Source organism: Anopheles arabiensis, chromosome X, assembly GCF_016920715.1.
Source record: "Anopheles arabiensis isolate DONGOLA chromosome X, AaraD3, whole genome shotgun sequence".
In the NCBI taxonomy this organism is placed as follows: domain Eukaryota; kingdom Metazoa; phylum Arthropoda; class Insecta; order Diptera; family Culicidae; genus Anopheles; species Anopheles arabiensis.
The window spans coordinates 15,152,700-15,166,835 of NC_053519.1; the positions used below are offsets into that span (position 1 = coordinate 15,152,700).

General features: G+C 46.0%; 1 protein-coding gene across 1 annotated transcript; it reads right to left on the reverse strand.

Annotated features, from left to right (window-relative positions):
- Positions 1–1,995: 1,995 nt before the first annotated feature.
- Positions 1,996–6,169, reverse strand: LOC120906379 (cystathionine beta-synthase-like protein). The gene is given in 7 exon segments (XM_040317991.1): positions 1,996–2,257; positions 2,346–2,536; positions 2,601–2,735; positions 2,806–2,931; positions 2,933–3,689; positions 3,758–3,864; positions 5,651–6,169. Coding segments are annotated over 7 exon segments (1,596 nt in total). The 5' UTR covers positions 5,830–6,169; the 3' UTR covers positions 1,996–2,156.
- Positions 6,170–14,136: the final 7,967 nt, after the last annotated feature.

Below are 14,136 nucleotides of genomic sequence, written 5' to 3' on the forward strand. Positions count from 1 at the left end.
AGGGCGAGCAAGCAAAAACTGATGATCTGTCAAATTGCGGTGACGTTTTTGCTCGATTTTTTCCCCTTTTTCAGCGGGGCTGTCAAACGCGCTGCTCGAAACATTCGAGCCGTGTTCGGCCGACTTCGTCGAGATCTGCTCGACTGACCGTTGGAATTTTGAATCAGCAGCTCGAAAATCGGTTATTTCTCACTGAAGGTATTTCAAAACTTGAAACAAAATTGTGGTTTACTTTCTTTTAAGCAATATCATAAATCTAATGCATTATTGTGCCTGTTTGCTACATCATTTTAGTAAAGGAAAATCGGAAAAGAATGCCGTTCTTTAAAAACGCTTCATTTCAAATTATGAAAAAGCGTTATTTGTAAAACGCTTCTTGCGCTATGATTTAAATTTATTTCCTTCACTCCTTACGTATAACGAGAAATATCATTCGGGTCCCTGATACACTTGTTTGGTACCGATGTGAAGCCATGATCACGATCACGGTTAACCTCTGAACATTTCTTTATTTTTGCTTATCGCTATGGCAGATGAGAGTTTTGATACTAAAAATCGTTCAACATAAAGCAATTGTCAGGAGAAGAAGGATCGTGTTGCACAAGTATGAGGTATATTGATGAGAGTGTCTTGTATACTTTGCTGGATCTACTGGAAATTGAAATGAAATAATTTTTTTGGAGAAAAAAGTCAAGTAGGATATATCTAGACCCAGGGCGGATATATCTAGAACGTTTTTCAGTATGTATGACTTTAGACCTTCAGATACATCGAGAGATAGTAAGTATCGCATTATTAAACCATGTTGCATTAGCCAACAACAGTGGCGGATTAAGGGTATCGGGGCCCTAGGCGGTAAGACGAGTTGAGGCCCCCTGTAAATGGTAAATGGTGTTGGGAGGGGTACTGGCACTTGGGTTGGAAGATTGAACAGTAAACTTGAGGCCCCTACGATACGACACAAGCTCTAAATTTGCAAATGACTCGCCAGCCTCTTAGGGGCCCAACCTTCATCCTTCCGGGGCCCTTGTCGCTAGTACTCTGTCCATACGGCATACTCTAGATTAGCGATCTACGGGGCCCTCAAGTCGGCGGGGCCCCAGGCGACCGCCTAGTCCGCCTACCGTTAAATCCGCCACTGGCCAACAATGTGAATGCTCGGCTCGCTCAGTCACATACTTATTCGGAGAAAAGCTATTCAACAGAGTTTAGGAGCGGTCGGGTGGTACAGTCGTCAACTCGTACGACGTAACAACATGCCTGTCATGGGTTCAAGACCCGAATAGACCGTGCCCCCCTGCTATGGTAACAATAAGCCACTGAATGCCAAGCTCACTGCACTAGTGGATACAGGCAGGCCTTGACCGACAGCGGTTGTTGTGCCAAAGAAGAAGAAGAAGAAGAAGAAGAAGAAGAAGAAGAATATATCTAACTTCTGAAACAACAAACTCTTCCTGGACATAAACCAACGAAAGACCGTTCAACATCTTTTGGGCGAAACTGTGGCTCTACGAGCAAATTATTTGTGCAAAAGAATAGATTTTTTATTTTTGGAAAATATTAAAGTCTAGAATATTTTCCAAGTTATTAGTATTATAATGACATTTTTCACGTTTTGAGATGCATGTATGATCTGTATACCAGCACATTTGCCGTCCTGGAATCCATTATTTGATACAATTTTTTAATACAAATTTTATGAAAAACAACCTTCCGCAGTTTCTCGTAATACGAGCGAGTCACTGGAACGGATTATACTCGTCATGCGAGGGTCCATTGTATGAGAAACACTTTTTAAAGCTAATTAAGAGGAGTTTGTATGCAGGTCTAGTAGTAGGTGAGGCTTTGAAGTAAGAAAGGAGTTGGGAGGTTTGGAACCCAAAGCCAGTAGGATCCTGAATCTTCAACATGATTTCAAGGCATCAGAACAAGCACTATTTGGGAACCCAACATCTGATTCGGACATGTAAGTTTGCGTCGGAATGCTCTGGCAGGTTTTAGTTGTGATTCATGCAGTTATATATTTATTTTCAATATATATGCTCGTTCGTCCAATTATTTCAAGACGGTGTCCTAGCGCCTCGATGTCGAGTTTCAATCTTGCCAGCTAAGAGCTAGCTGCGTTCGTTCTTTCCAATAAAACCAAGATCATCCATCTATTCGGCGTTCCCATTTCCGTTGGTAACGGTTGCCGCCTGCTCCGCAACGAAGTCAAACAGTACACGCTGGGTGAGAATTCCGACAGGCCGTTCCACTCCTACAGCAAAACCCAGAGTAGAAGAAAAATAATTTAATACAATTTTGTGCTTTTTTGCTAATAAGGAAAACACCCGTACTCCACTTACCCGCCTCTTGTCGAGTTACTAGCAGGAAGCTATCCTTCTCCAAGATACGCGACGCGCGGCCGATGTTTTCCTCGTGATCGATCTTGACGTACTGCTTGAAGATGGCACGACGCACCAGATCGGACGGTTTCGCCAGCCGGTTGAGCATTTTACTCAACAGATTGGGCATGTGCACTACACCCTTGATGGTTCTGTAAAGTGCGAAAATGGTTGCATTATCGGCATTCGTTCCATTCCCAATCAAAGTTTACTTACCCATCGGCATCCAGCACCGGAAGCTGGGTACGATTGTTCTGCTTCATCGTCTCGATTGCATCACTAATCTGCGCATCATCGCGCACAGTGATGAGCGTTTCCATGGGCAGTGTGTTTACCTTAGCATTCCACCACCTAATCAGAAAAAAAACAGTCGTAGTACAATGTGTGTCATTCCACTGGCCGTAGTGTTTCAGGTACTTACTTCTGGTCGTGGCAGTTCTCCGACTCCTTGAAGTAACGCGCCTCCATCCAGTTGTCCGACACGAACTTGGTGAGATAGTTGCGAATGTTGTCCGGCAGGATGACGACACAGTTCTGGCCCTCCTTCGAGGCCAACGAACAGGTTGCCGCCGCTGCTGCCACCGCACAGCAGACCCTCGTCCCGGATCAGACGGCGTGCGAGCGGCAGAGCGACGCGATCGTTAAACTTGTACCACCGGTCGACGACCGAGCGGTCCAGCACGGTCGGCAGGAAGTCGTATCCGACGCCCTCCACCTCGTAGAAGCTTACCTCCGTGCGGTTGAGCTCTTCCGGCTCGGCCAGGATCGAACCCTCCGGATCGGCTGCAATCACCTGACAGGCCGGGCAGGACTCCTTGATTCGACGGCCGATGCCGGTCATGGTACCGCCCGTACCCGTGCCAATCACCACCATATCAACCTGGCCGCCCAACTGCTCCACGATCTCCGCACCCGTGCCGTCGTAGTGGGCCAGCGGATTGCCGGCATTGCGGTACTGGTCCAGAATGACCGAGTCTGGGATGGAGCGCTGCAGCCGCTGCGAAACTGCGATGAGCCCCTCGGGCGAATCGAAGGCGGCCTCCGTCGGCGTGCGGATCACCTCCGCCCCGAGTGCCTTGAGCGTGTCCACCTTCTCGTTGGACATCTTCTCCGGCATCACGATCAGGCAGCGGTAGCCCCGTGCTGCAGCAGCCATGGCCAGCCCAATGCCCGTATTGCCGGACGTCGGCTCAATGATGGTGCAGCCTGGTTTCAGCAGTCCCTTGCGCTCCGCCTCCAGCACCATCCGGACACCGATGCGATCCTTGACAGAGCCGCCCGGGTTAAGGAACTCGCACTTGACATCTAAAATGGGGACAGTTTTGGTGTTACCTTTGCTAACGCTAAACCACTCCACATCCTTCAATGCTTACAAACATTGCACTTCAAGCCCATGGACTGGGGGATCTTGTTGAGCTTCACCAGTGGCGTTCCTCCGACAGCTTCCAGGATCGAGGGCAGCGTTGACGGTTTGGGGGCACTGAATGAATATGGAAAAAAGACGATTGGAAAATAAAACAAAAACAATGGCATCGGAAATTGCGCTCCTAACATTGTAAAGTCCCGGTGAGTTTGTTGTCGAGGAATCACCGATTCCGGGGTAAATATTGCTTCGCTAAACAACATGAGTGTCGATTCCACAAACACTGGCTGACCCCTGGCCGCCATTATGGCAGCCGGTAGCACATTGGCGCTCGCAGGTTTATCGCCAAGTCGTAACACACACCCATCTTTGCGGGGAGCCTGATACGGTGGTTGAAGTACCGATCGAGCCGCACCACGTTGCACGTGCTCGTACGATCCGTTCAGCATATAAGAACAGAACTGAGCACACCTGACACAACTCTCAACTCAATGCGCCTGGCTCAAAATGTTGCGGAAACGAAACCGACTTCTTCTTTTGGAAAATATGACCGAGCCACGTGGCAATACGTCCATGACCTTTAGCCCCTCCGCACTGCGGAGAGTGTTGAACTTGTTCGCTAATAATTTCTAAAACGGTTAGATCTACCCGGTCCTCATCAAAAGACTACGGTTGGCATCTTCGCCATCGATACGTAGGCCTCTTTTGCTTCCTCCTGTGTCAATAATCAACGTTATCAGTGAGTAGTTTGGGCCGCAAACAATGTTGATTGGCGGGCAGAGGTTCGCATATAACTACCCTTGATATGGAATATGGTACTGCATCGCAATTTTCTTGACCATTATGGAGCAGCAGAACAGAAGTACACACTGTCTTAAGTATCAGGACTCGGTAATATCGAATTGCCTGATGGTATCTTATCGATAGTAGGCTGCATAGAAAAGTTCAGCGTATTGCCACTGACTTCCATTTCAGCCAAATCCTGATTAGATTCGAACCCGTCATACGCAAGCTACACGGATATAGGGTTATCGACAAATCACAGATAGCGACCCTATATGGCACTGCATCGGAGATGTAGGCTTATTGCTATTTCCTGATGATATCTTGATTTTCAAGCAGTTACTTCTCGGTAAGTTAGAGCCGGTCTCGTAGTACAGTCGTCAACTCGTACGACTTAATAACATGCCCGTCATGGGTTCAAGCCCCAAATGGACCGTGCCACCACCATACATTGGACTGAGTATTCTGCTATGGGGGGATCAATAAGTCACTGAAAGCCAAGCCCACAAGTAGTGGTACAGGCAGGCTTTGACCGACAACGGTCGTTGAGCCTAAAAGAAGAAGACTTCTCGGTAATTCATGAACTATATCCATAGAAAAGGAACTCAGAGCACATATCTTTATCTTATGTCTAAATATTACTAGCATTAATTTTTCACATTAAAAATACATCATCATCTTATTCCTCATCGTCGACTAGTAACAATAAATTAAGCTAACCGTAAAGTACCCTATTTCCTTTTAGTTCATTAAATTGTCCAAATTCCTTTCACTGTACTGTGTATTTCTTCTAGATTTATCAATGTAGAGCTATCGTTATTCTGTCTCAGCAATCCAAACCATTAAAATAATGTATAATACACTGACATGCTGGGTATTACAGGTCGGATATGATTCAATTACCATCTGTGCTGGGTGCCCCTCCTAGGCACATTAATGGTTGCTACGGGTAAAAACTAATCACACCTTGTTAGCCTATTTAAACGGACCCAGAAAGACGTAGACCAATCACACTCGCTATGGCTGATTTTCTGTAGAATTATAAAATCATCTTGCCACCAGACTTGTTTCGATCAGATGTCACTCAGCAGCGTTTGGCAGCGCGTTGAACAGTACTTACAGTGCCTCGTGATGATGCGGGCTCGTCTCCGTCGTACCGAGCGCCCAGGTACACCGGGACGGTTGATCGGGCCGGATAAAGTTTGCCATCGGGTCCTCCTCCGGGACGGTCTGTGGCTTTTTGCTCGCTGCCAGATGTCCGTTCATCGGACAGCCACGGTGCGTGTTGGTGCTTGCCATCTTGTGCAGCGGCTCAGGTTGATCGCAGATCTCGCAGGCGTCTTGCGTGGGACTGTACACGTCTGCTTCGGAGGACTGAGAAACACGCACGCGGCACGCTGGTACGTCACGCACACACTCTTATACACAAGGTACAGAACTGCCCGCTCAAGCCCTCGGTAGCTGGGTTAGTTGCGAGTCGATCGAAAGGATCGTTCCTGTTCCAAAACCCCCAACAGGGACAGGGAGAACAGAACGGAAACACCAGCAAAACAGCACGCCAAATCAAAGCTTCACGAATACCGAACGTCGTTGCCGGGACGGTGATCAGCAAACAAATGGCGCAAGCTTCTGCAAAGCCAGGGCATTTAAACGCAGCACGCAGCGTCCGGCCCTCCGCTTGGGCATCGGTGAGCGTGAACGCGGTTGCCCTTCCCGTATTGCGGCTTGGTGTTAGTTTCGTGCCTCTTGCTTCCATCCTTCAGCAACAGCAGCCGAACATACGGGGTGATTCTGTGGCATGAAGCTAGGTTTAAATTGGCACAGGGCAAGTGCTGCCGTTCGGCAAGCGGCAAGAGAGCATTGGCACCAACACAACCATCATCGTCAACAGGTCGTGGCCAGGAAATGGAGTGGTTCTGTTCAACGCAGTGGTTGCGGTTAGGTGATAACCGCTCGGCAACACACGCTCTCTCTCTCTGTCTCTCTTTGTACAACATCTTCTCGGTCAGTCGGGTTTTTTTTCGTGGGACAGTTTAGAATGGCGAACTGACTTATCATCTCGGTTGGGCTCTAATTGACCGCATGGTTTTCGAGACGCTCCTTCGCTGCCGATCGGCCGACGCACGGCAAAAGGCATGGAAACGTTTTCGATATGGAAATGTGTTTGATTTGGCATTAAAATATTGGTTGTTAGATGCTCTAAAGTGCATTTCGGTACTTTTGGTTTGGAGATGAACCTGTATTCCAGCACAGTGTCTTCCCTGTCTGTTACAGCGGCTGCTACATTACTGTTTCATGTCTACCTAAGTCCAGCTGTCCGCTTGGATTCACACTTTCTTCCATTCCATTTATTTTCATCCTACTGTATGTTTTGTCATGTCCTTTATCAACTATTTCTTTCGGGTTTTACTTTGTTGTACCCATTACGATGCTATTGCCTGCATTTTTGTGCAAAGAACGCTTTGATGCTTCATTGTCCCTGTTATGTTTGAGCTTTTCGGGTTAAAAACGTACACATCGTGTTATAATTTATTTATTTATTTGTACATTCAATTCATCATCCGTCTATGTGGTGTGTTTTTTCCCTCAAAACTTACAACTGTATAGCCCTCTAGAATGCCTCTTATCGCCACTAGGCCGTCGTGGTTTTGTTATCACTGATGCAAAACCGCACAAGAAACTGATAAACAAACTGTCGTTGTTTTTTGCTTTAGGTCAGGTCTTTTGATAAAACAATATATTTTATTCCACCAATGAGCCTTGCCTTATCTGTGCATTTATTCTCTCCTTTCCTCTCTTTCTATCTCTCTCTACACATTTCTCATGTTAGCATAGCTTCAATATACCCCTGCTACTGATGAGAGTTGATCTTACGCTAGCGGTGCATTAGGCCAACCGTCAACCGACTTCGCTATGTGAGTGTTTTCTCCTAGCAGTGCTAAAAAGCATTTTGAATTCTCCACACCTGTATCATTCTAATGAACACCATCCCTAGCGAAGAATGCTAAATAAGTCAATTAAGGCAACTGCTTTTAGGACAGATCTGTCGCGACCATGCACGTGGTGTCGTCCAAAATATTCTCGTTAACAGTCTAACGCGACCGGGTGAGCATCGGAATATGTAATGAGGTGTTTCAGACGGGTTTGCTTTACATTTGATTGCTAAAGGTGGCTTTTGGAAGTTCCTGGTGTGGATTTTCACTTTCGTACAGTATGCAACCACGTGTCTGTTGCAGCGAAGGTACAAGTTTGTGAAATGATGTTTACGGCGATGTCCTTCCCACGCGCTGATGTAATACTTTAGTATCGAAAGAATCTGTAATTAATTCTTTTTTGTTTTTGTTTTTTTTGTATTACGTTCCCCCCATCAAACAATCGTTTTCATACAAATGTATAACATCATTTCTCCAGCTCCACGCATTGCTCTGTAACCTTTTTACCAGATGTTCACCATTCCGGGCCCAACGTGCCAGAGAGTCTAAAGTAACTCACGCGTTAGTGCGCTCACTCGCATGAACACTTGCATCATCCAGCCGGCAATAACCGCTGCGTCATGCAGACGGCGCGTGGTTCATCCGTCAGCTGTAACAACGGTAAGAACCGGCCGTCCGTCTCCTGATCCCCTCCCTAGTACGCAGCGAGAGCATGCCATCGGTGGTCATCGCCGCTCGGTATATAATTCGCACTCCAGATTCATTCACGGCGCCCCAAACACGATGCCCGGTGCTGAATCATCATCGCTCAAAACCGATCTACCGGGAAAGTATCATGACGTGTTCGATGTGTCGCCTGAGCCGACTGTTAACGGGAGGAGGGATACCAAGCGGGTTCGCGTAGCTGACCAGCCGTGCATACCTGTGGTGCCGCACTCTCCACCTCCCCCGGCGTGCGATATCGCCTCATCGAAACCGTCGTATGGCATCAGCGCGAGTGATAAGCGCAGTGTGACCGTGTCGTGCTAACTCATGCCCATTTCCGCCTTAGTCACGCTGAGGTATGACTGGTTGCAATGCCGGACACTTGGTCAATGGAAGGTGCACAGCTAGATTCTGAGTTTGTTGTTTTTTTTTTTGCTCTTGTTTGGTACCATTTACCCAACTAAAAGCTTTTCACAACAGGCCCACAGAAAAACAGGAACACTTTTAACCATTGTCTAGATTCTTGGTAGGGAAATGCTACTAATAAAACATGTTGCACCCGCTAGTTGCAATGCGTGCTTTGGGTCAAACCAGACGATGATTCATCCGTTCAACTTTTACTTCGCGATTACATCTATGCAATTGTTGGCGTTGAGTCATCGGAACTGTTGTAATATTTCCAAACTCTTGCAACAATTCCACTGACGGACGTAATATAATCTAATGGCGCGATGAAGCCTATATCCAACATCCAATCGCTCTTTACATCTGCCAATTTTATTTTCTAACTTGTGTAGAGGTCTTTATTAGTAAGTTAAGTTTACACACTTTGCATGTTGTTCAAATACTACTCGGCAAGGTGTGCACATGTACAAACAATTCGCTCCCAGAGCGATTGACACTGACCTCCTTGTGTAAATCTTGTAAAAAAAACCCTCTGGAGCATACATGAAATCATCCAACCCACCCCAACAATGCCACGCTTGATGTGATACTGTTTGTGAGTTGTTTTCCCCAGCATCAACAAACCACGTGGTGTCTTGCCTGACCGCCCGTTTATATCCAGCGCCAACCTCCTGCATCCGTTTGCAGAGCGTCCCCAGAGAAAGCAAGCGTCCTACGAAATGACGAAATGATGACACTCCGATGAACTGTATCAGCTGAGGGTCTGTTTCTGTGTTGTTTGCATCGAAGTGGCTCCCGCTCCCCGCCAGCCATTGCTTTGTTTGAAAGCGTTGATAGTGAGAGCGATATGTGGGGTGTTGTTGTGTGCCCCTTGCTGATCAGCGATTGATTGGTGCATTTAGGGAGCAAACGGACCAGTGGAGTCACCGAACGGATACCGTCCGTATAGCGTTGAGCTCGCGCGCGTGGTGAATAATCAAACTGCCGAAGCTGGTGTGGGGAAATTCCGCCCCCGAAAGTCACGACGGGAACGCACGTCACACACTTATTCTGTCGCAATGACGCAATCCAGCTGATTTGTTACAGAAACCGTCACCACGCCATCCCCTCCCAAGCAGAGGGGGTTGTTTGGCGTGCATGATCAATCGCTACGGAAAACAATCGCCCAAGCGTAATGGTGTGCGTGTGTGTGTGTTAGACTCGATGTGTGTGTTGATCAAAATGCTCGTCACCATCAGCAAATTTCACAATAGACGCTAACAGTTGCATTCGGTGTCCAGCATGCCTGTGCGGCTATGTGCGTCAGCGACGGCTTGAGCTTCCGGGCAGATCCGGTGTACGATTAGGCTTCACACCAGAGCACACCAGAAGAAAAAACAAACCCCCTAAAAACCTGTCCGAACACGTTCTGCACCCGATGTTTGCGCGGCTTTCACGTGCGTCTGACGTTGCGGTTCCGCCGAGCGCGCCAATTGCGCAATGTTGAGAAGAAGCTCAGGGGATGAATGTGTCCCAATGGTATGTAACACGGAACTCTGTTGTCTAGGACCACAAACAGTGATTTATCTCTCTGTCGACAAGACTTTTGCAAATTCACTTGTTTCGACAGACTAGATAAACCAATGCAGGCAGTGTGTGTCAGTCCGCAGATCACGCTTCTATCACGCCTTTCAAGCACTTGCACCCTTGGTTTGATTGCAGAACACTCTCTCACATTCCACAGAAGTACACAGCGCTACACACGGATTTGCTGGAATTCTTCAACACTAAGCTCACACACACACACACTGTCCACCATGGTCCACTCGTCTTCGTAAAGTGCGACCAAAGTCCTGTTTACTGACCCGGTTCGGTCCGGCAGGCAGTAGCTGATCCCGCTGCTCGTGGTGAAATAAATGCAATAGCCAGCGGAGGCCGCGTTTTTATCAACAACTCACCCTGCTGTAGCGTCTCCGGGCACTCACGCGCCCGAGATGATTCATGCGTTTTTCCCCCCTTATTGCGCGCGCTGTGTTTTAACGGCCGAGTCTGAGTTCTCGTACACGTCTGATTCATCTTTCACGCGTTTAACCCTGGCGTGTTCAGCAGTGGCACTTGGACAGGCTTTATTCTCATCCTTACAACGGGGGTTGGTTTTAATGCATGTTACAAAATCGTTAATCGTTAATCGACTTATTTAAACGACTCTTACAGTTTGGATTTTTAGAATGCAAGAGACGGAATGGATCATCGACAAAAAAAGAGAATATTTCATTTTTACTGACTGTCCTGTTATCTTGCTACGGGTAATCAATAAGTTACGATAGTCATGGTTATTAGTGGTACATGTAGGAGAATACAGAAACTGGAATGCAATTGAGTTCACCTTGCGGTAACTGGTTAATGTACTATTTACGTCCCAACCGTTCAACATGAAGCCACATTTAAATTCAGCGTCATGCTGTTTTGTTGAAGTTTGATTGCTTTCCAATCTAAGCAGCTATTTTACGCTTGAGATTGAGAATTTTGGTTGATAGTAGAGATTCTTTGTTAGCAAAAGTTCAATAAGAGTATGCTAAAGTTTGCCAAAGGCAAGAATTCTGCATATTGCTGTATCGATGTACACTTGAGCAGTTCGGCTCGTATTGGCGATGGAGTTATTTTTTTTTTCTTTATTTTTATAGAGATTTTGAGCCAATTGGCCTCATTCGCCTCTTAGGCGATGGAGTGGAATGCATTCCTCCGTTCGAGTTCCCATTCCCATGTATGCAAATTGGCCGTATGCGCTGTGCACGCAAGGGTTTACAGTGCGAGTGACCGGGTTTCAGCATGCGTGTGAGCCATTTTTCCTGCTTCTGGCCACTTTCCCTTCGGCAATGTCGGGTTCGGTTCACGCCACCACGAAACCATGAATGAACATGTTGCACAAAAAGGAACCCATCGGTAAACAAGTAACGACACGTTTCGGCACGCTTCCTGTAAGCAGATCAACAGGGCCCTGGGCATGGGAACTACAGTACTCGTTTGTAGTTTTTTTCTCCTTCTTCTTTTTGTTCTTTCCTGGATTCCTTTCTCTCCCCATACAAATGTCTGCAAGAATGCGCTGGAAGATTTCGGTATGGTGTTGAAACGAAGGAACAGCATCAAATATCCCTACTGCCTCGATCGTCCTCCCGGTGTTTGTTTCTATACTTCAAGCTCTTGCGGCTGTCCGTTAGCTGGCAGCAAAAATGTGCACCATTTCCGGACGCGTGACGATGCTTCGGCTGTAGTTTCACGATGGCTTGGGAGCCCAAAACCGGCCAATGGAATTCAATTGCTCACCTTTCGCATAATCAATGAAGCTTTGGTTAATTTTATATGACACACTGATGCACTGGAATGGATTTTCTAGAAGTGGATTTCTATCTTATGTTCCAGTGGCATTCATTGGGCCGGACAGCTGGAGAGGGGGTTGCGCTTTAAAATGCTTTGACTCATAGTCCAAATTTGGATCAAGTGAACTGTATCTGGATGACATCTTTTTCGAAGCATTCCGCGAAAAGCACGTACTCCAGCACGTAATAATATTCAAATACAACTGTATCGCGTAAACACAGGAAGCATTCTTTCCACCATATGCCTCACTCCGCTGCGCAGCAAGAAAACGATGGCAGTTGGCGGCGCTTATATGCGAGCTTGTGTACACGGGGAAACCCATTTTCCATTCAGCCGGTTGATTTATGGAAGCACTGCAAACGGCAATCGCCGATCAAACACCAACCAACATAACGCGTCGTATGGCCAGTGTTTTGTCATTGCATTACTCATCAGTGGGGCTTATTCTATTATTTTACTCGATAAAGCTTGTTGTTTTAGAAGTCTGGTAGGGAAAATCAATCGATAAAAGGGTAGCTGAAATCGCAATTGGCGTCAAATCGCTAGACAGAACTTCAAAACACTCGAAGCTGCTTTGAAAATACCCTCACTAAATTAGAACACAGGATAACAAATACAGCTAGTAAGCGCATTTCTGTAATGAGATCAGGCGAAAGAACTCCGTTGGAGCCAAAGCGTCTATAAACTATTCCTATCTGTAATTAGCTGCTTGGTGTAGTAGGACCTGTTCACTCTGTTCTTCTTATTACTAGTCGGGTAGGTTGTAAACACGTCGCTTCGCTCTACGTTCTGTAAAGTGAGACTCCCAATGCCTTCCTAACCTTCAGAATGATATCATTTCTGTGAATATTGTTTTATTATTATGTTCTTACTATAACAACTGTGTCCTTGATATATGTTTAATGTAACAGCATAATCAGTGGCGGATTTAGGGTATCGGGGGCCCTAAACAGTAAAACAAGTAAAGGCCCCCTGTTCGTGTCGAGCGAGGGGATGGGGGGATATTGTATTTGGTTTTGATTCAAACTCACCGTAATGGTTTGCTGGCGTGGGAAGGGGGGGGGGGTGGTGGTGTTATGATCCCTCGACTACCCATAAAGTTTATTTATTAATTTATTAATTATTAATTTATTTTTTTTATTTAGGTATTCAACACCTAGTCCCTAACTTATTCCTCTAACATCTGTCTTAATCCGGTGTCGTCAAAATTGGAGATTATCAAAAAATATTATTTTAAAATGTGTTGGTCGTTAAATTAAAATCAAAGTGATAAGACCATGTATTGAATTGCCTTGTCATAACTAGTAACGGCTCATTGTATCCATATAAGGTATGCCTGCTCTCACCAACAAGCAAGTTGTGAGAGCGAAGAGGTCTCGAAGGCACGTAGATGTTGCTCTTCTCGAAGAAACATCGTCTAATTCTATTTTAGACGAATATTTTAGCAACAAATTCACATTGGTTTACCTTAAAACGGTGTTCGAGCGTCTATAGGCCAAGCAGAAGGTAACGCGAGCGATAATTTGACATGGCTGTAAGTCCTCTGAATTGGTCGCATTATAAAGCAAGTCTTGTAATCTTTCGTTGTATTGCCTCTATTGTGTTGAGCATTGCACTACGGTGCGGGAACCAAAGTACTGAGCAGTACACCACCCAGCAGCATACAAGACAAGTAAACAACGACATAAGACTTAAGACATATCTACATTATCGGTTTTTCAAGTCTATGAAACGATATAATAAAAAAAAAATTATCTAGATCATTTTTAGATACCAAATACCAAACACCAAGTATGACTCTCTTCGTCCATGAGGCCCCTCTTGGGCATAGAAGTTCTCGATGAGACTACTGAACACACTGTTGTATGTGCTGGAACTACCTTCCACGGGGCCCTTAAATTGACGGGGCCCCTCGCGGCCGCTCAGTCCGCGTACCGTTACTGTGCATAATTTATTTCGTGATTGGGATCTTCCATTTGTTACTTTATTCAATGTAACTGTCTTTCTAAACTATTACACAGCTTAATGAGATCACTCACAGTTTCTGATGAAATTTATCTGAAGAAGATATTGATCTGAATTTCATTCAATGTCCTTCGAAAGCAATCAGTTCTTATGAAAAGGACTTTTACCCATTGAAAATGATACCAGCGGTTTGTTTGCCTCAAGTTATTGGTAACGAGCAGCAATATCATACTTTCATTGA